The sequence below is a fragment of the Aotus nancymaae genome, unplaced genomic scaffold (assembly GCF_030222135.1).
Source record: "Aotus nancymaae isolate 86718 unplaced genomic scaffold, 86718_ANA_hifiasm-v0.15.2.pri h1tg000010l, whole genome shotgun sequence".
NCBI lineage: Eukaryota > Metazoa > Chordata > Mammalia > Primates > Aotidae > Aotus > Aotus nancymaae.
Genome location: NW_026988421.1, coordinates 59,631,525 through 59,658,565, shown reverse-complemented (window position 1 = coordinate 59,658,565; position 27,041 = coordinate 59,631,525). Strand labels below are relative to the sequence as shown.

Here is a 27,041-nt window from a genome sequence, read left to right as displayed (position 1 = left end):
TCCATCTCTGTATGATAGCTTATATGTTTTGCTCCTTCCTTCTGCTTTTCATTTATTTTCTGAGTGCTTCTGTGAATTCCTGGGTTAAAATGTTCCTCAAAATCATATTGTCTTAGGCCATACTTGCATTGCTATAAGGGAATACCTAAGCCTGGGTAATTTATAAAGAAAATAGTTTTTTTAAATTTTTTATTATTTATTTATTTTTTCTTTTTGTAGAAAATAGTTTTTTTTTTTTAAATTTTTAATTGAGACAGGGTCTCACTTTCACCCACACTGGGGTGCAGTGGCATGATTGCGGCTCACTGCAGCCTTGACCTCCTGGGCTCGTGATCCTCCCTCCTCGGCCTTTGGAGTAGCTGGAACTACAGGCATATGCCACCATGCCCAGCTAATTTTTATATTTTTTGTAGAGATGGAGTTTTGCCATGTTGCCCAGGCTGGTCTCATACTCTTGGGCTCAAGTGATCCATCTGCCTCAGCCTCCCAAAGTGCTACAACTACAGGCCAGAGCTGCATTGCTCGGCCAAGAAAAGAGTTTTAATTGGCTTGTGGTCCTGCAGGCTGTACAAGCATGGAGGCAGCATCTACTTGGTTTCTGGGGAGGCCTCAGAGAGCTTTTACTCATGGCAGAAGGCAAAGCAGGAGCAGAAATGTCACATGGCAAGAGCAGGAACAAGAGAGTGAGGTGGAAGATGCCTTGCTACACACTTTTAAACAGCCATATCTTATGAGAACTCACTTACTATTCTGAGGACAGCACCCACAGGAGGGCACTAAACCATTCATGAGAAATCTGGCCCCATGATCCTGTCACCTCCTGACAGGCCCTACCTCCAGCATTGGGGATTACAATTCAACATGAGATTTAGAGGGGACACCATCTAAACTGCATTATTCCACCTTGACCCCTCGAATCTCATATTCTTCTCACGTTGCAGAATACAATTATCCCTTGCCCATAGTTCCCCAAAGTCTTAACTCATTCTAGCATTAACTCAAAAGTCCCAAGTCTGTCTTATCTGAGACTTGAGCCAAGTTCCTTCCACATGAACTTGTAAAATCAAAGCGAAGTTATTTCTTCCAAGATACACGGAGATACAGGTATCGGGTAAACACTCCCTTTCCAAAAGGGAGAAATCAGCTAAAAGGAAGGAGCAACAAACCAAGTGTGGTGGCTCACACCTGTAATCTCAGCACTTTGGGAGCCTGAGGAGGGCGATCACCTGAGGACAGGAGTTTGAAACCAGCCTGGCCAACATGGCGAAACCCTGTCTCTACTAAAAATACAAAAATGAGCCAGGCGTGGTGGTACGTGCCTGTAATCCCAGCTACTCAGAGAGGTTGAGGCAGAGGAATTGCTTGAACCTGGGAGGTGGAGGTTGCAGTGAGCTGAGATTGTGCCACTGAACTTCAGCCTGGGCAACAGAGCAAGTCTCCATCTCAAAAAAAAAAAAAGAAAAAGAAAAAAGAAAGAAAGGAGCAACAAGTCCCAATCAAGCCTGAAGCCTAGCAGGACAGTCATTAAATCTTAAAGCTCCAAAATAATTACTGAACTGTGTCCCACATTCTGGGCATAGTGCTGTGAGGGGCAGGCTCCCAAGCCCTTGGGCAGACCTGCCCCTTGTGTCTTTCCAGGCTGCCTCACGGATTGGTGCCTGTGACTCTTCCAGGTGCAGGGCGTGAGGTGCCAGTGGATCTACCACTCTGGGCCTGGAAGGTGGTGGCCCTGTTCCCACAGCTTTACTTGGTAGTGCCCCAGTGGGGACTCTGTGTGGGGGCTTGTATTAGGCCATTCCCACATTTTTTAAAAATATATATATATTTTATTATTCTGCACATTGTTTTGTTTCTGCTCAAATGACATACTTACAATAATTTGATTTGATATCATTTGACTCTCCTAAGCACTCATGTTCCATCTTCTGGTTTAAGGCTATGCAGATATGTATTTTTTTAAAATTGCATTTTAGGTTTTGGGGTACATGTGAAGAACATGCAAGATTGCTGCATAGGTGCATACATGGCAGTGTGATTTGCTGCCTTCCTCCCCTTCACCTATATCTGGCATTTCTCCTCATGCTATCTCTCCCCAACTCCCCACCCCGCACTGTCCCTCCCCTATTTCCCCCCAATAGACCCCAGTGTGTAGTGCTCCCCTCCCTGTGTCCATGTGTTCTCATTGTTCAACACCCGCCTATGAGTGAGAACATGCGGTGTTTGATTTTGTGTTCTTCTGTCAGTTTGCTGAGAATGATGGTTTCCAGGTTCATCCATGTCCCTACAAAGGATGCAAACTCATCGTTTTTGATGGCTGCATAATATTCCATGGTGTATATGTGCCACATTTTCCCTGTCCAGTCTATCATTGATGGGCATTTGGTTTGGTTCCAGGTCTTTGCTATTGTAAACTGTGCTGCTATGAACATTCGTGTGCATGTGTCCTTATAGTAGAATGATTTATTATCCTTTGGATATATACCCAGTAATGGGATTGCTGGGTCAAATGGAATTTCTATTTCTAGGTCCTTGAGGAATCGCCACACTGTCTTCCACAATGGTTGAACTAATTTACACTCCCACCAACAGTGTAAGAGTGTTCCTATTTCTCCACATCCTCTCCAGCATCTGTTGTCTCCAGATTTTTTAATGATCGCCATTCTAACTGGCGTGAGATGGTATCTCAATGTAGTTTTGATTTGCATTTCTCTAATGACCAGTGATGATGAGTATTTTTTCATGTTTGTTGGCCTCATGTATGTCTTCTTTTGTAAAGTATCTGTTCATATCCTTCGCCCACTTTTGAATGGACTTGTTTGTTTTTTTCTTGTAAATCTGTTTTAGTTCTTTGTAGATTCTGGATATCAACCCTTTGTCAGATGGGTAAGCTGCAAAAATTTTTTCTCATTCTGTTGGTTGCTGATTCACTCTAATGACTGTTTCTTTTGCCGTGCAGAAGCCGTGGAGTTTGATTAGGTCCCATTTGTCTATTTTGGCTTTTGTTGCCAATGCTTTTGGTGTTTTGGTCATGAAGTCCTTGCCTACGCCTATGTCCTGAATGGTTTTGCCTAGATTTTCTTCTATGGTTTTTATGGTGTTAGGTCTTATGTTTAAGTCTTTAATCCAACTGGAGTTAATTTTAGTGTAAGGTGTCAGGAAGGGGTCCAGTTTCTGCTTTCTGCATATGGCTAGCCAGTTTTCCCAACACCACTTATTTATTTTTTTTTTTTCTGGAGACAGAATTTCACTCTTGTTACCCAGGCTGGAGTGCAGTGGCATGATCTCTGCTCACCGCAACCTCTGCCTCCTGGGTTCAAGCAATTCTCCTGCCTCAGCCTCCTAAGTAGCTGGGACTACAGGCATGTGCCACCATGCCCAGCTAATTTTTGTATTTTTAGTAGAGACGGGGTTTCACCATGTTGACCAGGATGGTCTTGGTCTCTTGCCCTCGTGATCCACCCACCTCGGCCTCCCAAAGTGCTGGGATTACAGGCGTGAGCCACCGCACCCGGCCCCAACACCACTTATTAAACAGGGAATCCTTTCCCCATTGCTTGTTTTTGTCAGGTTTGTCAAAGATAGGATGATTGTAGATGTGTTGTGTTGCCTCCGAGGCCTCTGTTCTGTTCCATTGGTCTATATCTCTGTTTTGGTACCAGTACCATCCTGTTTTGATTACTGTAGCCTTGTAGTGTAGTTTGATGTCCGGTAGTGTGATGCCTCCCACTTTGTTCTTTTTGCTTAGAATTGACTTGGCTATGCGGGCTCCATTCCCACATTCTTATAAAGAAATACCTGAGACTGGGTAATTTATAAAGAAAAGAGATTTAATTGGCTCATGGTTCTGCAGGCTGCACAGGGAGCATAACACAGGCATCTGCTTCTGGGGATACCTCAGGAGGCTTCCAGTCATGGCAGATGGTGAAGGTAGAGCAGGCATCTCCTATGGCGGGAGTAGGAGTGTGAGAGAGAGAGAGAGAGAGTGAAGTGATACACACTTGGAACAGCCAGATCTCAGAGAAGTCACTCACCATTGCGAGGACAGCACCAAGAGGATGATACTCAATCATTCGTGAGAAATCCAATCCCATGGTCTGATCACTTCCCACCAGGCCTTACTTCCAACACTGGGGATTACAATTCAACATGAGATTCAGGCAGGGACACTTTTAAACTATATGAAAGTTCCAACCTCACATTTCCCCTCTGTTTTGCCCTAGTAGAGGCTCTTGGTGAGGGCTCTGCCCCTGTGGTAGGCTTCTGCTTGGGTACCCAGGGTTTCTTTTATATTCTCTGAAATCTAGGAGGAAGCTGCCAAACCTCTTTCACTCTTGCATTCTGAACACCTGCAGGCTTAACACCACATGGAAGCCACCAAGGCTTATAGCTTGCACCCTTCAGAGCTGTGGCCTAAGCTGTACCTGGGCCCCTTTGAGCTGAGTCTGGGGCTGAAGTGGCTGTATGCAGGGAAGCAGCCTCCCAGGGTGGTGCAGGTCAGCAGCACCCTGAGCCTGGCCCACTAATTCATTCTTTCCTTCTGGACCTCTGGGCCTGTGATGGGAGGGGCTGCCTCCTAGATCTCTGAAATCCCTTTGAGGTTTTTTCCCCATTGTCTTGGCTATTAGCACCTGGCTCCCTTTCATTTATGCAAGTCTCTCTAGCAAGTGGTTGCTCTGCAGTCTGCTTGGATTCTTGCCATGAAAATGGATTTTTCTTTTCTACCACATGGCTAGGTTCCAAATTTTCCAAGCTTTTTCTGCTTCCCCTTTAAATATAAATTAAGTCATTTCTTTGCTCCTGCACCTGAGTTAGGCTGTTAGCAACAGCCGGGTCACTTCTTGAACACTTTGCTTTGTAGAAATTTCTTCTACCAGATATCCTAAGTCATCACTCTTAAGTTCAAACTTTCTTTCTTTCTTTTTTTTTTTTTTTTGATTTTTATCAGTTTACTAAATCAACATTTTTTTTGAGACAGGGTTTCACCAAGTTGGTCAGGATGGTCCCGATCTCCGGACCTGGTGATCCACCTGCCTCAGCCTCCCAAAGTGCTGGGATTACAGGCGTGAGCCACCACACCCGGCTTAAGTTCAAACTTTCACAGATCCCTAGGGCATGAATGCCATATAGACATGTTCCTTACTAAGGCATAATGAGGGTGACCTTGTTCTAGTTCTCAATAAGTTCCTTGTTTCCATCTGGGACCTCATTAGCCTGGACTTCACTATCCATATCACCATCAGCATTTTGGTCACAACCATTTAACCAGTCTCTCAGAATTTCCAAACTTTCCCTCATCTTCCTGTCTTCTTCTGAGCCCTCCAAAGTCCTCCATCCTCTGCCCATTATCCAGTTTCAAAGCTGCTCCCACTTTGTCAGGTATCTTTATAGCAATGCCCCACTCCTTGGTACTAATTTTTTGTGTTAGGCCATTCTTGCATTCCTATGAAGGAATATCTGAGACTTGGTAATTTATACTGAAAAGAGGTTTAATTGGCTCACAGTTCTGCAGGATGTGGAAGCATGGAGCCAGCATCTGTTCATCTTCTGGGAAGGCTTCAGCGAGCTTTTACTTATGACAGAAGGTGAAGTGGGAGCAGGCACATCACATGGTGAGAGCAGGAGTAAGAGAGCTGGGGAAGATACCACACACTTTAAAAAATGTTTTATTATTAATATAAAAATAGAGACAGTATCTTGCTATTTTGCTCAGGCTGGTTTTGAACTCCTGGGCTCAAAGTGCTGAGATTACAGACATGAGCCACTGCACCTGATCAATAACACACTTTTTTTTTTTTTTTTCGAGACAGAGTTTCGCTCTTGTTACCCAGGCTGGAGTGCAATGGCGTTATCTCGGCTCACCGCAACCTCCGCCTCCTGGGTTCAGGCAATTCTCCTGCCGCAGCCTCCTGAGTAGCTGGGATTACAGGCATGCGCCACCACGCCCAGCTAATTTTTTGTATTTTTGGTAGAGACAGGGTTTCACCATGTTGACCAGGATGGTCTCGATCTCTTGACCTCGTGATCCACCTGCCTCGGCCTCCCAAAGTGCTGGGATTACAGGCATGAGCCACCGTGCCCGGCATCACGCTTTTTTTTTTTTAGACAAGGTCTTGCTCTGTCACCCAGGCTGGAGTGCAGTGGCACGATCTCAGCTCATTGCAACCTCCACCTCCTGGGTTCAAGCAATTCTCGTGCCTCAGCCTCCCAAGTAGCTGGAATTACAGGCATGTGCCACTATACCCAGCTAACTTTTTTTGTATTTTCAGTAGAGATTAAGTTCTGCCATGTTGGCCAGGCTGGTCTTGAACTTCTGACCCCAAGTAATCTGCCTGCCTCAGCCTCCCAAAGTGCTGGGATTACAGACGTGAGCCACTGTGTCCAACTCTAACTTTCCATTTGTTTATTTATCCATTGATGGACACTTGCATTACCTCCACTTTTTGGCTATTGTGACTAATGCCTTGATGAACATGAGTATATACATATCTTTTCAAATTCTGGCTTTGAATTCTTTTGTGTATTTACCCAGAAATAGAATTGTGGGGTCACATGGTAGTTCTTTGTTTAATTTTTTGAGGAACCACCATACTGCTTTCCACCATGGCAACTTCACATCATTAAAAGGCCATTCATCAGTGATTTTGATCAAGATTTTGTGATATGCAAATAGACCTCCAAATACCTTAAAGGATGTAGTGAAACTTCCAAGACAAAATTAATTGTATTTTAAAATTCTTAGCATGACAACTTGCTAAGACAACATGTACAATGAAGGATTAGTAAAAATGGTGCTTCAGTGCTTTTTCTTTCTTTTTTTTCTGAGATGGAGTCTTGCTCTGTCACCCAGACTGGAGTGCAGTGGCACAATCTCGGCTCACTGAAACCTTCACCTCCTGGGTTCAAGCAATTCTCCTGCCTCAGCCTCCTGAGTGGCTGGACTTACAGGCACGCACCACCATGCCAGGCTAATTTTTGTATTCTTAGTAGAGACGAGGTTTCACCATGTTGCCCAGGCTGGTCTCGAACTCTTGAACTTGTGATTCACCCACCTCGGCCTCCCAAAGTGCTGTGATTACAGGCATGAGCCACCATGCCTGGGCTTCTTCAGTGCTTTTTCTTGCTTCTCTTCAGAAATAAACCTTTAAAAAGATGTATATAGGTGGGCTAAAATAAAAACTATTTTTCCCCTAAGGTGGGGGAATTTAAAGTGTTAAGGGCCAGGCATGGTGGCTCACATCTGTAATTGCAGCACTTTGGGAGGCCAAAGTGGGAGGACTGCTTGACTCCAGGAGTTTAAGACCAATCTGAGAAATATGGGGAGACCCTGTCTCTCTACAAGAGAAAAAAGAAAAAAAAAGTGTTAAGGCATTTAAAGTGTTGTGTTCCTGACCACTCACCTTGTTCTCTAAATCCCAGACCTGAGCTGTGTTTTCTTAGGGCCAAAATGAACTGAAACATAAATTGCCAGGACCCACCTCAGACCAGAGACACACCTGAATCTGGAGAACCAACCCAGGAGAAATAGCACAGCCATCTGACCTGAGTTATCATAAAGTTCTCCTTCACATTGTCCTATTTTATTTCCTCTACAGCATAAATCACTATTTTATTTTTTGAGATGGAGTCTTGCTCTGTTGCCCAGGCTGGAGAGCAGTGGCACCATGTCAGCTCACTGCAACCTCTGCCTCCGAGGTTCAAGCGATTCTGCCTCGGCTCCCAAGTAGCTGGGATTACAGGTGTGGGCCACCATGCCCGGCCTACAAATCACTATTTTAAATGAACCTGTTTTTTTTTTTTTTTTTTTTTTTGCATGTTTTTCAGTTGTCTTCCTCCATCAGAACATAAGCTCCATAAAAATCAAAACTGTGTTATTGGCTGGGCACCGTGCCTCACACCTGTAATTCCGGCACAGTGGGAGACCGAATCAGGCAGATCTCCTTGAGCTCACGAGTTCAACACCAGGCTGGGCAACATGGCAAAATCTCCTTCTCTGAAAACAAAACAAAACAAAAAACAACACAAAACAAAAACCAAAATTTAGCTGGGCATGGTGGTGTGTGCCTGTGGTCCCAGCTACTCTGGGGGCTGAGGTGAGAGGATTGCTTGAGCCTGGGAGGCAGAGGTTGCCGTGAGCTGAGATTGCACCACTGCACTCCAGCATGGGTGACAGAGCAAAACCCTGTCTGAAAATAAATAGATAAATAAAATGAAATATTTTAAATGCTCAGAAAAGCTCCCACTACCCTAATTAACACATGCTAAGATTTTACCACATTGCTTCAAATTTTCTTTCTTTTTCCTTTAAATGATAAAAACAAAAATGTATAGGCTATGGAGAGGTGGCTAATGTGGCAAGTTTCTGAAAATGGACAGTCTTTATTAACTCATAAAACAAATGGTTCATGTGCAGCTCTTATATAAACTCAAACTACAGATCCCAGGCAGCACTGCAATAATAGACACGTGGACTGTTCTTTTCTTCTCTATAAACAGCCAATGAGAAGCAGAGTTTACAAAGGCCTAGGATGACATCTGGTGTACTGACTGTGGCCAGTCTTAAAGCTAGTTTTTGCTGTTTGGAACGTGCTGCTGTAAAAGAGTTTTTTTCCTGTTAATTCGAAGCTCACTGTGACTCTTGTTTCTGACGGAAGAAGAGCTAATTAAGTCATCTAAATGGATGCAATACTGAATTACAGATTAGAAGATACTGAAGATTACTATACGTTGCTGGGATGTGATGAACTATCTTCGGTAAGTCAGTGGATAATGTTTTTTTAAATCACAACAGCATTTTTTTCACAATAGTATTTCAAGTTTTTATTTAAGGTTTTAACTTTGAATTTTTAGTTACATTGCCTACAAACCTAATCTTGTATTTTTTTTTTAAATCTTGTATTGTCTTAAAGCACTTTTGGCTCAGAGAAAGTTAAAAATTTAAATGTATATTGGGTTTTTACTTGAATAGTGTCCTATGGCAATTTTATGGACACTTCTGATTAAATATGTGTATTCTGGCACATGGACATACATTCTATTTCACAATATAGTATACTAAAAATAAATATTTGAAATTTTATTGTACTTTCTGATTGCAGTGTTTCACAGTATACATAAGCTATACTTTTATTATGGTGACTCATAATTGAGGTGAAATGAAATTTCTTATTAAGTTAGGGATTTTAATAGATTTTATTAAAATATGTACTCCTATGTGAGCAGTTAAAGTATAAACTGGCTGGGCACGATGGCACACACCTGTAATCCCAGCACTGTGGGAGGCTGAGGTGGATGGATCACCTGAGGTCAGGAGTTTAAGATCAGCCTGAGCAACACAGAGAAATCCTATCTCTATTAAAAAATATATATATATAAACCAAGAAGCATCCTTTTATGTTAATATTTCGAATTGTGTAACAGAAATTACTTCTTGAAAGGGTGGCTTCTGAAACAAAATGTATGAAAACTCTGTAGCTGTTCACTGGATCGGTAAGGAAATAAGGTTTTTAACATTCCCAATAAACAATTATAAAGGTTGTAGAGGTTTTTAAATTATGGAAAAATCATTTATAATTCTCTCAAGGGTAACAATAGTAATATTTTGGCATATTAATCTCCTATGTTCTTTCTATGTATGTTCTTTAAAGACATGTTTGGGAGGATATTGTATATACTTGTTGATTCCTGCTTTTTACCCACTCATAGCAAGGATTTTTCTAAGCTGTTAAACTTTCTTTATACACTTTTTAATGGTTGCAAAATATTCCATTTTACTGTGTTACCACAGTTGAATTATTCTCTTATTGTTAAATATTTTATTTATTTCCAATTTTTTAAGATTTAAAATAGTGTTGATTAATATAAAATATATTTATTATTAAATTATATATGATTGAATCATGTTATTGGAATATATTTATACTATATAATTAATACATTTTATTTTATTATTTTTATTAATAGCTAAATAGTAATATTAACATTTTAAAGCAAAATGTTTCTGTAGTTATTGTTGTTTCATAAAGGCAGTAGTTCATTAATAAAATGTACTTAGTTTTGTTTTAAGGACAGAATGTGTTATTGGACACAAGGATTAAAATCTCTATTTTTGCTATGCTGAGGAAGTTATCTTAGACATGTTGAAATTTTAAAAACTGCCCCGCCCCAAAATAGCTTATAATGGTCTTTGAGTTACACATTTCTTCTTAAGAATGTGATACTCTTGTTTATGTTGGTGGTGATTTGCTTATAGCGATTGAGAAAGCTTATTACCATTTTTACCATGTGCTAGTCACACTTGAAATTTTACTATTATCAAATAATTTTTGAAGGAATAATTTAAAATCAAAGGAACATAATTTAACTTGATAAGGCTCAAAATTTGGATTTAAAAAAAATATATGTGTTAAGCTATAAAGTAAAGATCATTATATCTCCATAATCTTGTGACTCAATTTGTCAGTCTTTTTTTTTTTAACCTTAAATTCTGGGATACATATGCAGAATGTGCAGGTGTGTTACATAGGTATACATGTGCCATGGTGGTTTGCTGCACCTATCAACCTGTCATCTAGGTTTTAAGCCCTGCATGCATTAGGTATTTGTCCTAGTGCTCTCCTTCCCCTTGCCTCTACCCCTCAACAGGCCCTGGTGAGTGATGTTCCCCTCCCTGTGTCCATGTGTTCTCATTGTTCAATTTCCACTTGTGAGAGAGAACATTCGGGGGCCGGGCGCGGTGGCTCATGCCTGTAATCCCAGCACTGTGGGAGGCTGAGATGGGTGGATCACCTGACGTCAGGAGTTCGAGACCTGCCTGGCCAACATGGTGACACCCCATCTCTAAAAAAAAAAAAGAGAGAGAGAGAGAACATGCAGTGTTTGGTTTTCTGTTCCTGTGTTGGTTTGCTGAGAATGATGGTTTCCAGCTTTATCCATGTCCCTGCAAAGGACATGAACTCATTCTTTTTTATGATTGCATAGTCAGTCTTTTGAAGTGATGTTCTTGTCTTTTCAGTCTACATAGAAGGAGGGTTCATTTTGGACAGCCTCACAAAAAATAATCCCAATTGTTTATGTATAATAATCAAAATATGGTTACCAGGCATAGTCATACTTCTTTGTCTCAACATTCCTTTTACTGGATGTATTTTACTGGTCTGTCAATGGCATAGCATATCGAGATAACAATCATTTATTTTTAATAAAATGTTTGTCACAATTTTGTCACTTCTTTTTATATATATATATAATTTTTTCTCTTCTTTTTATAGGTATGCTTCCCATTTAAAAAATATGTTTATGACATTTTTGAATAATATGACATTTCCTTTACTTGATTTGTATTGGATAGATTGCCTTACTTCAGGTATTCCTTCATTTGATGCTCTAAAATTAACCAGAACTCGTTATGCCCGAAAGCATTTTAGCAGTTAGAATTTCAAAACAATTTGATATTTGAATTTTATTTGTCACAATCGAATTGAGACACCCACATAACACTTTTGCTTTGGTATACAGTTTTTGCAATTTAAAATTTGTGCTGGAAATTGATTAAAGTAAAATTATATGTTTTCTAATGGTTTTAGAGTAGTAATTCTGAAGCTTTTCCTCCTCAGAGAGTTTTAAAAATCATCTTTCAGAATTTGAAAATACAACCATGACAATAAGCAATGAGACTAACTTTCTAGTTCACATCATGACTTATCATATAGATTATGGGAGGATTTCCATGTTGTATAGAAAACAATATACTCCCCATTTCAAAACAATTTAACAAAGATTGATGCCAAGATGGTCAGCCTTTCTCCCTATATTGGATTTCTTTTTAAAAATTTTTATTTCTTTGAGACGAGGTTCACGGTGTTGCCCAGGTTGCAGTGCAGTGGTGGGACCTCACTTCCTCCTCCTCAGTTCAAGTGATTCTCCTGTCTTAGCTTCCTGAGTAGCATAAATTATAGGTGCATGCCACCATGCCCGGCTAATTTTTGTATTTTTGTAGAAACAAGTTTTCACCATGTTGTCCAGGCTGGCCTCGAACTCCTGATTTCAAGTGATCCGCCTGCCTTGGCCTCCCAAAGTGCTGGGATTACAGGCATGAGCCGCTGCGCCTGGCCCCTTATATTGGATTCTACACAAAAGACACATGCTACAAAACCCTGTAAAGTTCTTACTGTTGCATACACTACACACTTGAGTTGTAAAGCATCCTCTCTGGTGTGGCTCTTAACTGGTTTTAAAATATTTGGTATTTCGGTACTAATGATTAGAAGACATTTATGACTTCAAGACTTCATGGACTTGAAAAATGAGCATGAACCTGATAAATGGAAACATCTATATATTTTTTTTCTAGTCCTCTTGTTGACTTCACACTACCTGGGTTCAGATCTTGACTCTGCCACTTACTAGTTGTATAACAATGATAAAATATGACTCATTTTTCTAACCTGCAAATGGGAGTAAATAGTAGCCACCTCATAGCGTTGTGGGGATTAAACAATGCACGATATGTAAAGTACTTTGAACAGTGCCTGGCGCAGAGTGCTAAGTTGTTGTGGTTGTGGTTGTGGCTGTTGTTTTGGCCCCATAGTGTTACTGTGCACTTGGAACTTAGTATACTTATCCTATCCTTGAGCTTGCATTATTTTTAAGATGTTTTATTTTACAATAATGCTTTGTTTTGTTTTTTGAGATGGAGTCTCCCTGTGTTGCCCAGGCTGGAGTGTAGTGGTGGGGTCTTAGCTCACTGCAATCTCCTCCTCCCGGGTTCGAGCGATTTTCCTGCCTCAGCCTCCCTAGTAACTGGGATTACAAGTGCCTATCATGGTGCCTGGCTAATTTTTGTATTTTTAGTAGAGATGAGGTTTTGCCATGTTGGACAGGCTGGTTTCAAACTCCTGACCTCAGGTAATCCACCTGCCTCGGCCTCCCAAAGTGCTAGGATTACAGGTGTGAGCCACCGCAGCCGGCAATAATTTTTGACTTACAGAAAAGTTGTAAAAATAGTACACAGGGTTCTATATACCCTTAACTCAGCTTCCCTTTATGTTAACATCATACTTAATCAAAGTACAACGATCAGAATCAGAAATTAAAAAGGAATTGTAGCTCTGAGGCATTTTATTATAAAAACTTGGTTCTTATATACATAAATTAAAATGAACTTAAAATTCTTCATACATTTACTTCATTTTTTAGCTTGAACTTCTAGTAAATCTCTAGCTTCACTGATTTTGATTGCTATGATTTAAGAGTATAATTCATCAATGAGCATCTCTTATTTTTCTTTAGGGCTTACCCTTAGTATTAATGCTGCTTCTTGTTTTGTCATTTTGGGTTCAAACCCACCTCAGTGATATCCACCACTAAAGGCAGATTTTGGTAGACTTTGAAAAACTTGTTTTACTTGAGGCTCCATGTGCTCCATGGCTTGCAAAACATAATGGCCTGCAAATCCTGCAACAGCAATGGTCAGTCCAGCTGCTACCACTGTACTGGCCATGGCTCTGGCTGGGCCCCCTGCCTCTACAGGAAGCACAGATCATCCGAGCCCAGAGGTCACAGCCAACAACCACATGCCTTTACCGGAGAGTGATGCAGCCGCTGAAGCACAAACCACTACAAAAATCGGAAAATTAACATTGCTACAATTAACTCTACCGCAGTCTAGCAAACATTTTTTTGTAAAGGGCCAGATAGACAGAGTCAGGATTCAGGGTTGTGTACGTACAGAAACTTGAGAGAGAGAGAGAGAGAGAGAGAGAGAGAGAGAGAGAGAGAGAGAGAGAGAGAGGATATTTCCTTAAACCTAGGTGTTCTGCTTGCCTCACCTGGTGCTGATCCTGAGATAGCAAATATTTTAGGCTTTGCAGGCCTTATAGTCTCTGTCCCAACTACTCAGCTCTGCCATTGGAGAAAATAGCCAAAGCAACATATAAGTGAATGATCTTGGCTGTCTTCCAATAAAACTTTAATTAAAAAACAGGCAGCAGCAGCTGGGGGCAGTGGCTCACACCTGTAATCCCAGCACTTTGGGAGGCTGAGGTGAGTGGATCACCTGAGGTCAGGAGTTCGAGACCAGCTTGACCAACACAGTGAAACCTTGTCTCTATGAAAAATACAAAAAATTAGCCAGGCGTGATGGCACGCGCCTGTAATCCCAGTTACTTGGGAGGCTGAGGCAGGAGAATTGCTTGAACTCCGGAAACAGAGGTTGCAGTAAGCCTGGGTGGCAGAACAAGACTCCATCTCAAAACAAACAAATGAACAGCAACAACAAAGAAACAGGTAGTAGTAGGCCAGACTCAGTCAGTCAATCCCTCATCTAAATTATAAGTCTTATCTAATTTCAGTTTTCTTACTAATGCCTTTTTTCTGTTCTAGGATCAAAGACTGGATCCCTTATTACACTTTGTTGTCATGTTCCCTTAGTGGCCTCCAAGCTGATGCTTTCTTCTACCTTCTGTCTTTCATGACCTGGACACTTTGAAGACTACTGGGCAGTTATTTTGTAGAATGTCCCTCAATTTGGCTTTGTTTGATATTTTCTCATGATTAGACTGAGGTTTTGCATTTTTGGAAAGAACTCCTCAGATGTGATGTTGTGTCTTTCTCAGTATATCATGTAGGGGTACATGATATGGATGTGCTTTGTTGACCTCCGTCACTTCGTTAAGGTGATGTCCGTCAGGTTGCTTCTGCTAGTTCTGCTAGGTTTTTCCATGGTAGGGTTATTATTTTTCCTTTTGTAATTAACAAATATCTTGGGGAAGATACTTTGAGACTATACTGTTTCTCCTCAAACTTACTCACTGAGTTTAGCATCTTTTAGGTGGATTTTGCCTGTAACAGTTATTACTGTGGTGTTTGCCTAATGGTGACTTTATTTTTCTCATTAATTTTACATTTATTTGCTGGAATTCTTCAGTAAGGAAAAACTATCCCTTCTCCCACATTATTTGTTTATTCAGCTTATTTTTATCATGTATCAATTAATAGATAAGTTATTGTATTTTAAGGGTTATAACCCAAATACTACCATTATTTATTTTGTGTCTCAAATTGTTTCTGTGCCTCATGTCTTAATTATCATTTTACTAAAATAATTTAGGAGGATCCCTTATTTCAGGGATATTGCTAATATCTGGAATTTTTTGGGAAAAATCTAGTTTCAAACTGAGTGAATTAAAATAATAGATATCAATTAAATCAGTATTAAAATGAATCTTTTTTTTTTTTTTTTTGAGATGGAGTCTCACTCTGTTGCCAGGCTGGAGTGCAGTGGTGCAATCTGAGCTCACTGCAACCACTGCCTCCTGGGTTCAAGCAATTCTCCTGCCTCAGCCTCCTGAGTAGCTGGGATTACAGGTGTGCACCACCACACCCAGCTTTTTTTATTTTTTGTATTTTTAGTAGAGACGGGGTTTCACCTTGTTGGCCAGGATGGTCTCGATCTTTTGACCTAGTGATCTGCCTGCCTCGGCCACCCAAAGTGTTAGGATTACAGGCATGAGTCACCGCACCTGACCTTTTTTTTTTTTTGGAGATGGAATTTCACTCTTACTGTCCAGGCTGGAGTGCAATGGCACAATCTGGGCTCACTGCAACCTTCACCTCCTGAGTTCAAGTGATTCTTCTGCCTCAGCAGTCTCCTGAGTAGCTGGGATTACAGGCATGCACCACCATACCTGGCTAATTTTTTGTATTTAGTAGAGATGGGGTTTCTCAATATTGGTCAGGCTGATCTCAAACTCCTGTCCTCAGGTGATCCACCCACCTCAGCCTCCCAAAGTGCTGGGATTACAGGCATGAGCCACCGTGCCTGGCTCAATAAATTTAAAATAATAATAAGTATCATTATTGTATACATATATATGTTACATAATCCCTTTTGAGATAAGACATTATGGATTTATATTGCACATAATACTTATATATTATTATATGCAGTATAACATAATATATTGCTCATAATATCTTACCTTTTCTCACAGAAATACTTAAATTTTCTCAGGTTGTTAAAAATCTTTTATGACGATATTTTTTTAAATGACTGTAAAGTATTCTAATCTATAGTTGTATTACAATCAACTGTAACAAATATCCTATTTTTGGACACATAGGTTGTAAGAATTAAAGAAAGAGGAGAGAAATATGAAGGGCGGCTTGACAGTCAACAGGGTCAGGTTTATTTATTTATTTATTTATTTATTTTTATGAGAGCACAGTGGTACGATCGTTGCGGTCTTTTTTTTTTTTAATACTTTAAGTTCTGGGGTACATGTGCAGATCATGCAGGATTGTTACACAGGTATACACAAGCCATGGTGCTTTGCTGCATCCATCCCCCCGTCACCTACATTAGGTATCTCTCCTAATGTTATCCCTCCCCAATCTCCCCACCCCCTGATATCCCTCTCCTAGTCCCCCCCACCCCCACCAACAGACCCCAGTGTGTGATGTTCCCCTCCCTGGTACCATTTTCTTCTGTTGCTCAGTGGTGGTAACTTGTACTGCAAGTAAGACAACAGGTATAAAATAAACCCATGTAAAATATTAGCTGCAATTTCCTTAAGCCTGGGCTTTCTTTTTCACAGGGGAAGACTGATAGAAGAGCTACTGTGAAATATATTGCATGTTTATCCCCTCACCTTATATATATATTTGAAAAATGATTAAGTCTCTAATCTTAAGTTGCTAAACTGAATGCCTTCAAGACCAGGCTGTCTCTCTCTTGATTTTTCTGAATAAGTTACTAACTGCCTTTTTTGTTGTATTCTTTTGCATGGTGGCTTCAAAACAGTGTTTTGGTTTTCTTTCCTTTCCTCTTGTTTCTTTCTGGAAATTTCTCCCAAGGCGTTCTTAATTAGGGGCCTCCGTTGAGTATATATGATAACACGAAACTCTGGTTATGGCTGGAAAGCATAGAATTTAGAAGAAGCTGTCTTGTGACTGCTACATCAACAAGTTGAAATAGGTGCTCCATAGTTTGAATAAACCTGAGAGGGGCAGCTGGCCGAGTTAGGTCAGAGCCACACTCTCATACCGACTGTTCTTAAGGATTCGGGGTGGGAGAATTTATCAGAGGCTTGGACTGCTTCTGTGTCTCTTTGTTGTGCTTCTCTAGGAGGGAGAGTTGTGTGTATGTTCCCATACATCTTCCTGCAGCTGCAGGCTTCCCCCTACCCCAAGTCTACTTTTAGCTTCCCTATCTTAGTGCACCTGAAGGGAAAGGAATGTGCTTATTAAGGTCTACTCTTTTACTAGGGCCCATTGTATGAGGATGAAGTTTGGCAGCTACAAAAGAAGAGACTCCCCCAACCCCGCCCCCGCCCCCCATCCATCGCAACCTCCCTCTGTGCCCAAGCTGTCTTATCCGTTTTACTGGCTGCTCTTTCTGGCTGCTTGTAGTTAGAAGAGAAGTGATTTCCTTGAAATGCATGAGGCTAGACAGGGAGCTGGAATTTAAAGTGTCGGTGTTTGTCCGAGATGACACTGCTCCTGCTCTGTCATAGGTTTTGTTTAAAATTTATGTTTTATTCTTGGACCTTCTTACAGCAATTCTTTTCTTACCTCTGATTATCTCCTTAGACAAATTCCTAGAATTGGAATTGTTGAATCTAAGAGTAGGAAATAAATTAAAGACTCCTTATATATATGTGTGTGTATCTATCTGTCTATAAATAGATACACACACAAACATATATCTTTCAATTTTTTTGAAGAAAGTCTATACCTATTTACAGCCTTACCAGGAAAACATGAATGTTTATTTCTTTGCACTCTCAGTAACACTGTTCATTACCATCCTTCGGATATTTTGATTTATTTGATTATGAGTAGAGTTGAACATTTTTTGTATGTTTACAGGACAACAGGGTAGGCAGTTTTCCAGACTACTGGACTTTGGGGTCAGGAAGGCAGGATTTGGTGGACCTTGACATGGAGGGCCTCAGCCGCCAATAGACTGTACTTGGCAGTGGGCCTATGGAGCGGGGAGGCCAGAAGATAAATACAATGTATTCAAGATAAACTAACCCACTTTACCAGTTTACATACAGCCAGCTCTATAGGAGCTTTGTAATAAACTTTATGATAGTAAAACTAGCAATAATAATGAAAGAAAGATATGGACTTTCTTAATTTTTTAAAATATGAAATTGATAAAACCCAGAAAATAGAAAGAAGAAAATAACAATCACAAATGTAAACAAACTGAGAATCAACCATTTTGACACATTTGTTTCCATATACTAAATATCAGAATTTTTTTTTTTTTGAGATAGAGTTTCACTCTTGTAGCCCAGGCTGGAGTACAATGGCACAATCTCTGCTCACTGCAACCTCCGCCTCCTGGGTTCAGGTGATTCTCCTGCCTCAGCTTCCTGAGTAGCTGAGATTACAGGTGCCTCTCCCCATGCCTGGCTAATTTTTGTATGTTAGTAGAGACAGGGGTTTCACTATATTGGTCAGGCTGGTCTCAAACTCCCGACCTCAGGTGATCTACCCACCTTGGCCTCTCAAAGTGCTGGGATTACAGGCATGAGCCACCATACCCGGCCTAGAATTTTTTTTCTTTTTTTTAAGAGAGAGTTATTCTAGGGCCTCACCCTGAAGCCTGGAATAAATAGAGAAAAAGAAAAAGAAAAAAAAAAAGAGAGTTCACTCTGTCACCCAGGCTGGAGTGCAGTGGTGCAATCTTGGCTCACTGCAAACGCCACCTCCTGGCCTCAAGGGATCCTCCTGCCTCAGCCTCTCGAGTAGTTGGGATTACAAGCTCGCGCCACCATGCCCAACTAATTTTTTGTATTTTTAGTAGAGATGGGGTTTCACTATCTTGGCCAGGCTGGTCTTGAACTCCTGACCTCTAGTGATCTGCCCACCTCAACCTCCCAAAGTGCTGGGATTACAGGCGTGAGCCGCTGTGCTCAGCCCAGAATGTTTTCTAGTGGGATAGGAATTGAAAAATAAAACAACAGCAACGATAAAACCCCAAAACTTTCTACCTTTGATAGATATAATTTTATCTATTTACATGCTTGGAAAACCCCAAGATACACACACACACACACACACACACACACACACACACACAGTAAAAATGCGTCTTTAGACCAGGTATAGTGGCTCATGCCTGTATTCCCAGAACTTTGGGAGGCCGAGGCAGGTGGATTGCTTGGGCCTAGGAGTTTGAGACCAGCCTGGACAACATGGCAAAACTCCATCTCTACAAAAAGTACAAAAATTTGCTGGGCGTGGTTGCCCGTGTTGTAGTCTCGGCTTTTTGGGAGGCTGAGGTAGGAGGATTGCTTGAGCCCAGGAGGTGGATGTTGCAGTGAACCATGATGGCACCACTGCCAAAGTGTGTGTTTAAGGATATAATTTATCCTCTTGGGTATAATCCTTGGATGAGGAATAAAGGGACTTTTTTCTTTTTACTTTTTTTCTGTAGATGTAGAGCGTTTTTCAGAGAGTTTGTGAGTATTTATAAATGACTTACGAATTTAAAAATGCTTACTACTACACTCTATAGAATATTTGACAATTTAAAATTTAAAAACAAGTCTAATTCTCAGTTTTATTTGTTATATAAGCAGGTTATGGTGACTAATGGTTAAAGACAGCACCCAGGAAGAGGAAACACGTAGTTAATTACGGTTCTTAACAGGGAAGTCTATCTTTTCCTATTATTTGAAGGTGTTCTCAGAAGTTTAACAAAGAAAAGAATACAGTCATTACTCTGGGTTTTATACATAGGCCTACCTAACACAGTCTGACTTTGATTGTAAAAGTGAAGACATTTCTTATGAGAATTGACTAAGGATAACATGGAACTGAGAAAAGAACATAAGATTCATGTTCTACCATGAATCTTATGATAATATTCAGCTGAGTTGCTTGAGATTTAATTTCTCAAACAAGAGCTAATTTGTTTTCATTAATTAGCGGTCAGTAAATATGGAACCCCATGAGAATTTCCTAAGCCTGACGAATTGGGTCATAGGGCATGGTGACACATGCCTGTAATCCCAGCTCCTTGGGAGACTGAAGCACTTTGGACTGTAGTGCTGTGCCAATGGGGTGTCCACAGTAAGCTCAACATTAATATGGTGACCTCCCGGGAGTGGGGAAGCACCAGGTTGCCTAAGGAGGGGTGAACCTGCCCAGGTTGGTAAAAGAAAGAAAGAAAGAAAGAAAGAAAAGGAGGGAGGGAGGGAGGGAGGGGGGAAGGAGGTGGGGAAAAGAGGGAGGGAGACAAAGAAAGAAAGAAAAGTCTGACTGCTTAGTTAACAAAATTTCAGCTTTTTTAAGTAACTAGCTGAATGTCTTTGGACAGTTTACTTAATCACCTGTATTTAATTTTTTTTTTTTTTTTTGAGGTAGAGTCTTGCTCTACTGCCCAGGCTGGAGTGCAGTGTCATGATTTCGGCTCACTACAACTTCTGCCTCCTGGTTCAAGCAATTCTCCTGACTCAGCCTTCTGAGGTTTCACCATGTTTGCTAGGCTGGTCTTGAACTCCTGAACTTGTGATCCCCCTGCCTTGGTCTCCCAAAGTACTGGGGTTGCAGGTGTAGACACCAAGCCCAGCCAACCACCTGTATTTAGTAATAGCCACTATTATTGAGTTCTTATGATGATCAGGTTTTGTTTTAAGTGCCACCGCACCTGGCTAATTTTGTAGTTTTAGTAGAGACAGGGTTTCACCATCTCGGCAAGGCTGGTCTTGAACTCCTGACCTCGTGATCTACCCACCTTGGCCTCCCAAAGTGCTGGGATTACAGGCGTGAGCCACCTCGCCTGGCTTAATTTGGATATTCTTAATGAAAAAATAAAAAAGACCAAAAGACAGGAATAATGAGCTTTCTAATATATAATTTATAATTTATAATTCAGAGACAGTTATCCTTGAGTAATGGTGGCTAAGCATTTTTGAAGAATTTGGATATTTTGTATATTCTTAGGAGAAACCTACCTGACCATTTTGGATATTTAAATATTTTGAGCTCATAGGTATCTTGGGCCATCATTTAAATTAAGTAGCTAAATTGTCATCACAACGGCTATTTCTTTCTTTTTTTTTTTTCTCTTGAGGCAGAGTTTCAGTCTTGTTGCCCAGGCTGGAGTGCAATGGTGCAATCTCGGCTCACCACAACCTCCACCTCCCAGGTTCAAGTGATTCTCCTGCCTCAGCCTCCTGAGTAGCTGGGATTACAGGCATGCACCAGCATGCCTGGCTAATTTTGCACTTTTAGTAGAGACAGGGTTTCTCCATGTTGGGCCGGGTGGTCTCGAACTCCTAACCTCAGGTGATATGCCCGCCTCAGTCTCCCAAAGTGCTGGGATTATAGGTGTGAGCCACTGCACCTGGCCATAACTACTATTTCAATTTATTGGATGCTTTCTAAGTATTGTTATTGAGGAAATTATTTCTTCGAGGAAAAAGTCAAAGTAGAAATATAAGGATAAAACAAAGTTGGGTTGATCATGGCTGTTTTGGGGGAGATTGATACCCCAGCTTTTTCCTTCATGCATTTAAATTTGACTTTTTTTTTTTTTTTTTCTGAGATAGTGTTTTGCTCTGTTACCCAGGCAGGGGTGCAGTGGTGCAATCATAGCTCACTGCAGCCTTGAACTCCTGGGCTCAAGGGATCCTCCTGCCTCAGCCTTCTAAGTAACTGGGACTACTGGCATGTGTCACCATGCCCAGCTAATTATTTTATTTTTTGTAGAGACTGGGTCTCACTTTGTTGTCCAGGCTGCTCTTGCTCCTGGCGATCCCCTTGCCCCACACTCCCAGTGTTGAGATTATAGGCAGGAGCCACTGCACCTGGCATGACTCCTTATTTTGAACACTGATTTTTGTTTTAGGTTGAACAAATCCTGGCAGAATTTAAAGTCAGAGCTCTGGAATGTCACCCAGACAAGCATCCTGAAAACTCCAAAGCTGGTAAGAATTTCATAAATTTCTCAAGAAAATGAGTAGTATATAGAACTGAAAACTGGTGAATAGTAACTTCATTTTCTTTTGTCTATTATGCTCAAATGTATTGTTTCTTTGCACTATTGGATGACAGAAAGGGAGAGGACTGTGCAGGGTCTTTTCTAATAGTAGTCATTTAAGGTCCATTTTTCTTTCTGCTATGATGTGTTGCTTTGTGGTTTAAAATTCTTCTAGTTAATGCTTTATTTCACCAGCTATTGAGTGTTAACATAACTTAAGTATATTTGTAACCAGGTGGTTGTCTCTTTTTTTTTTTTTGAGACAGAGTCTTACTCTGTTACCTAGGCTAGAGTGCAGTGGTGCAGTCATGGCTTACTGCAACCTCTGCTTCCTGAGCTCAAGTGATTCTCCTGCCTCAGCCTCTTGAGTAGCTGGGACTACAGGTGTGCACCACCACACTTGGCTAAATTTTTTCTTTTTTTTTTTTTTAGTAGACTGGGTTTCACTATATTTGCCAGCCTCGTTGCAAACTCCTGACCTCAAGTGATCTGCCTCCCTCGGCCTCCCAGCAGTGCTGGGATTACAGGAGTGAGCCTCTGTGCCTGGCCAGGCAGTTGTCTTGATGAGAACCTTGCTGTGATTTCTTCATTACTGGATTACTGGGGACCTGAATATACCATATATTCATACTTTTGTTTCTTTCTGTCACTATCACTTAAATATTCTTATGTCTATCCCAAACTTGGGAAAAATATGAACAAACCAATAATCCTTCCGCAACCTGTCTTCCTTCTCTCCTTCCCTGCCTCTCTTCTCTTTAGAGCCAGGCTTCCTGAAAAAGAAGTCCGCAGTTGATGTCACTATTTCCCTTCTCCCTACTTTTCCATTTGTCCCCCTCTGACTTCTCTAGTTTCTCAGAAATGAACCAAGGACTGCCCGGGTATCCAATCTAGTAGTTTCCTTTTAGTAGTTATCTCTCCTGAACCTGCATCATAATGTGGCCCTGGTGACCATACCTTCCTCCTTGAAACACTCTTTTTCTCTTAGCTGTTAGGATAATATGCACTCATGGTTCCTCCAGCCTCCTGCTCTCTATCAGTCTCCTTTGTGACTCCTCTGTGGTCCCAACATTCCCTCCTAAGCTCTTTTCTGAGCCCACTCCCCATTTTCTCTCTGAAGCTTTGTCCAGGTCTGTAGCTTTAATCATCAGCTCTTTTCATGACTCCCAAATCTATCTTTAACTCCGTTCTCAATCCCCATCTGCAGATCGTAGTTTTGACTGCTTCTGGGAAATTTCCATTTGGAAATATTTAAAGGTCACCCTGTCAAAAACTAGACTCATTATTTTCCTATCACCCCTTCTGAAATCTTGCTTATTTTTCTGTGTTCTCCCATCTCAGTGAATGACACCACCATCCATTCAGTTGGTGTCATGGAAGCCTCATCTCTTTCCTCTCCCTCATGTCCATATCTGGGCAATTGACAAACACTGTTGATTTACCTTCCCTATCTCTCTCCACTGTGTCCTCTTCCCTTCATCCATTGCTGTAAGTAAGCCCCCATCATTTCATGCCTGGATGGCTACAGCATTCCTTAAGTGCTTCTCATTGCAGATAGTGATTTTTCTTTTTAATTATGGAAAAAATATATGTACAAAAAGGAATAAAGAATACTCTAACTTTGGGAGGCTCAGTTGGGCAGATCATGATCTCAGGAGTTCAAGACCATCCTGACCAACGTCGTGAAACCCCATTTCTACTAAAAATACAAAAATTAGCCAGGTGTGGTGGCACATGCTTGTAGTCCCAGATACTTAGGAGGCTAAGGCAGGAGAATCACTTGAACCCCGGAGGTGGAGGTTGCAGTGAGCCAAGATCCTGCCACTGACTCCAGCCTGAGCAACAGCAAGAGACTCCATCTCAAAAAAAAAAAAAAAATTTAACAGATGCCTACATATGTTTCATCCAGCTTAAAACTTTACCAGTGCAGTTGAAGTCTCTTGTGTTTTCCTACTCTGAGGTTATCCTCAGAGTAGGTAATATTATATCTTAAATTTGGTGGTTATGTTTACTATATGTGTATAGCATGTGTGTATATGTGATTTTTCTATAAGGACGATATCATACTAAGACCTATCTATAATTTTATATTGCACAAATCCAAACTCTTCTTTTATTTAGAAAATGTTTTCCTTGTCTTAAAGTTCTTTATTACTTTTCTCTAGAAATTATTGATTCCTTTGATTTGCAAAAACAGATCATTTTTCTATATGTGAGGTCATCTTTTGTTAGGTATTTAACTATTGCTTTTGCTCATTTGATTTCCCCACCCCACCCCTGCCTTTTTTTTTTTTTTGAAGACTGAGTCTTGCTTTGTCGCCAGGCGCCTGGCTGGAGTGCAGTGGTGCAGTCTCGGCTCACTGCAGTCTCCACCTCCTGGGTTCAAGCAATTCTCCTGCCCCAGCCTCCCGAGTAGCTGGTACTACAGGCGCGCGCCACCACGGCCAGCTAATTTTTGTATTTTTTAGTAGATCCTGGGTTTCACCTTGTTGGCCAAGATGATCTCGATCTCTTGACCTCGTGATCCATCCGCCTTGGCCTCCCAAAGTGCTGGGATTACAGGTGTGAGCCACTGCACCTGGCATTTCTTTCTTTCTTTCTTTCTTTTTTTTTTTGTTGGGGGACAGTCTTGCTCTGTCACCCAGGCTCGAGTGCTGTGGCACGATCTCGATGCTCTCTGTAACCTCTGCCTCCCAGGTTGAAACAATTCTTGTGTCTCAGCCTCCCAAGTAGCTGGGATTACAGGCATGTGCCACCACACCTGGCTATTTTTTGTATTTTTGGTGCAGACAAGGTTTCACCATGTTGGCCAGGTTCCATCTTCCAACCTCAGGTGATCTGCCTGCCTTGGCCTCTCAAAGTGCTGGGATTACAGGCATGAGCCACCAAGCCTGGCCCAAACATTTCTTTAGGGGACATATTAACTACCTGTCTGAACTAGAGTTAATATTAAGATAGGTGTCCTAAAAAAAAAAAAAAAAAAAAAAAAAAAAGATAGGTGTCCTAGCATAAAATTATAAAAATTTGGCCGGGCGCGGTGGCTCATGCCTGTAATCTCAGCACTTTGGGAGGCCGAGGCGGGTGAATCACGAGGTCAAGAGATCGAGACCATCCTGGTCAACATGGTGAAACCCCGTCTGTACTAAAAATACAAAAAATTAGCTGGGCATGGTGGCGCATGCCTGTAATCCCAGCTACTCAGGAGGCTGAGGCAGGAGAATTGCCTGAACCCAGGAGGTAGATGTTGCAGTGAGCCGAGATCGCACCATTGCACTCCAGCCTGGGTAACAAGAGCGAAACTCCATCTCAAAAAAAAAAAAAAAAAAAAAAAAAATTATAAAAATTTAAGTCGGGCACAGTGGCTCACCCTGTAATCCCAGCACTTTGGGAGGCCAACGCAGGTAGATCACCTAAGGTCAGGAATTTGAGACCAGCTTGAAACATGGTGAACACCGTCTTTGAAACACCGTCTTTACTAAAAATACAAAAATTAGCCAGGCGTGGTGGCGGGCTCCTGTAATCCCAGCTACTTGGGATACATAGGCAGGAGAATCACTTGAACCTGGGAGGCAGATGTTGCAGTGAGCCGAGATTGCATCACCGCACTCCAGCCTGGGCAACAAGAGTGAAACTCTGTCTCAAAATATATATATATATAAATAAATAAATATATAAATTTGATAAATAATAAAACCCACCATCACTCCAGGTTATTCTTTAACTGGGTTCTTTTCGGTGAAGCATGACTGTGAGTTGTTTCTCTGTCCCTGACAAACAATTTTTATTCAGGATACATGATGAATCACTGTGTAATCATTGCCGTTTCTAGTTGCCATAGTGATGGGGGTTTTCATGTATGGGCTGCCTCAAGGCTTATTCAGAGAAACACTGGACTGTGTAAATATTGTTTAAAATGAAAAGGTACACAGACATCAATATTTTCTCTAGTCAGGCATGCATTTGATATATGATTCAACCTTTGGGTAGAGATTGTTTTTTAATCTAAGCATCTATTTACTTGATTTTCATTAATACAACTTTCTGAATATTTAAGTGGATTTTTTTTTTTTCTTTTTGGTGACTGACTTTCGTTCTTGTTGCACAGGCTGGAGTGCAGTGGCACAATCTTGGCTCACTGCAACCTCTGCCTCCTGGGTTCAAGCGATTCTCCTGCCTCAGCCTCCCGAGTAGCTGGGATTACAGGCACCCACCACCGTGCCCGACTAATTTTTGTATTTTTAGTAGAGATAGGGTTTCACCATGTTGGCCAGGCTGGTCTCAAACTCCTGAACTCAGATGATCCACCTGCCTCAGAATCTCAAAGTGCTAGGATTAAGTGCGTGAGCCACCATGCCCAGTTACGTGGATCTTTACACACTTATATATATATATATGTTTGAAATATTTTTATCAGTATATATATATATATATATATATTTGCACTCAACCTCAAAATATCTTTAAAAATTCACTTGGAGCTGGGTGCGGTGGCACATGCCTATAATCCCAGCACTTTGGGAGACCAAGTGGGCAGATCACCTGAGGTCAGGAGTTTGAGACCAGCTTGGCCAACATGGTGAAACCTTGTCTCTACTGAAAGTACAAAAAATTAGCCAAGTGTGGTGATGGGTGCTTGTAATCGAAGCTACTCTGGAGGCTGAGGCAGGAGAATCGCTTGAACCCGGGAGGCGGTGGTTGCAGTGAGCCGAGATTGCACCACTACACTCCAGCCTGGGTGGACAGAGAAAGACTCCATCAAAAAAAAAAAAAAAAAAAAGTCAACTTTAGACTAAATTCAGAACCTGTGGAATGATATTTTTGCTACTGATATGCAAACTTCAAAGAATTTGGATATTAGAAGGGAGCAATTTGTCCTTTGTTAACTAACATCTTTTAATGTCTCCATTTTTTGTTTTTACTTCACAATCTTTACAGTTTTTCCCCATAGATTAAAAATAACATAAGTAATAAATAACATTGGAAGAGAAAGTCTGCTTTTATCTTTCCCTGATAGAGAAGCACTATTAACAATTGGCATATTTTC

At 41.1% G+C, this 27,041-nt stretch overlaps 1 protein-coding gene and 1 pseudogene across 1 annotated transcript in view; one reads left to right on the top strand and one right to left on the bottom strand.

Annotated features, from left to right (window-relative positions):
* Positions 1 to 8,505: 8,505 nt before the first annotated feature.
* DNAJC12 (DnaJ heat shock protein family (Hsp40) member C12) overlaps positions 8,506 to 27,041 on the top strand; it is a 40,604-nt gene continuing 22,068 nt past the window's right edge. The window contains exons 1-2 of the mRNA XM_021672821.2: positions 8,506 to 8,751; positions 21,866 to 21,944. Coding sequence (XP_021528496.1) covers positions 8,674 to 8,751; positions 21,866 to 21,944 — 157 coding nt within the window. The 5' untranslated portion in view covers positions 8,506 to 8,673. The remainder of the gene's footprint in view (positions 8,752 to 21,865; positions 21,945 to 27,041) is intronic.
* LOC105716651 (mitochondrial import inner membrane translocase subunit TIM14-like) lies at positions 13,184 to 13,498 on the bottom strand (annotated as a pseudogene).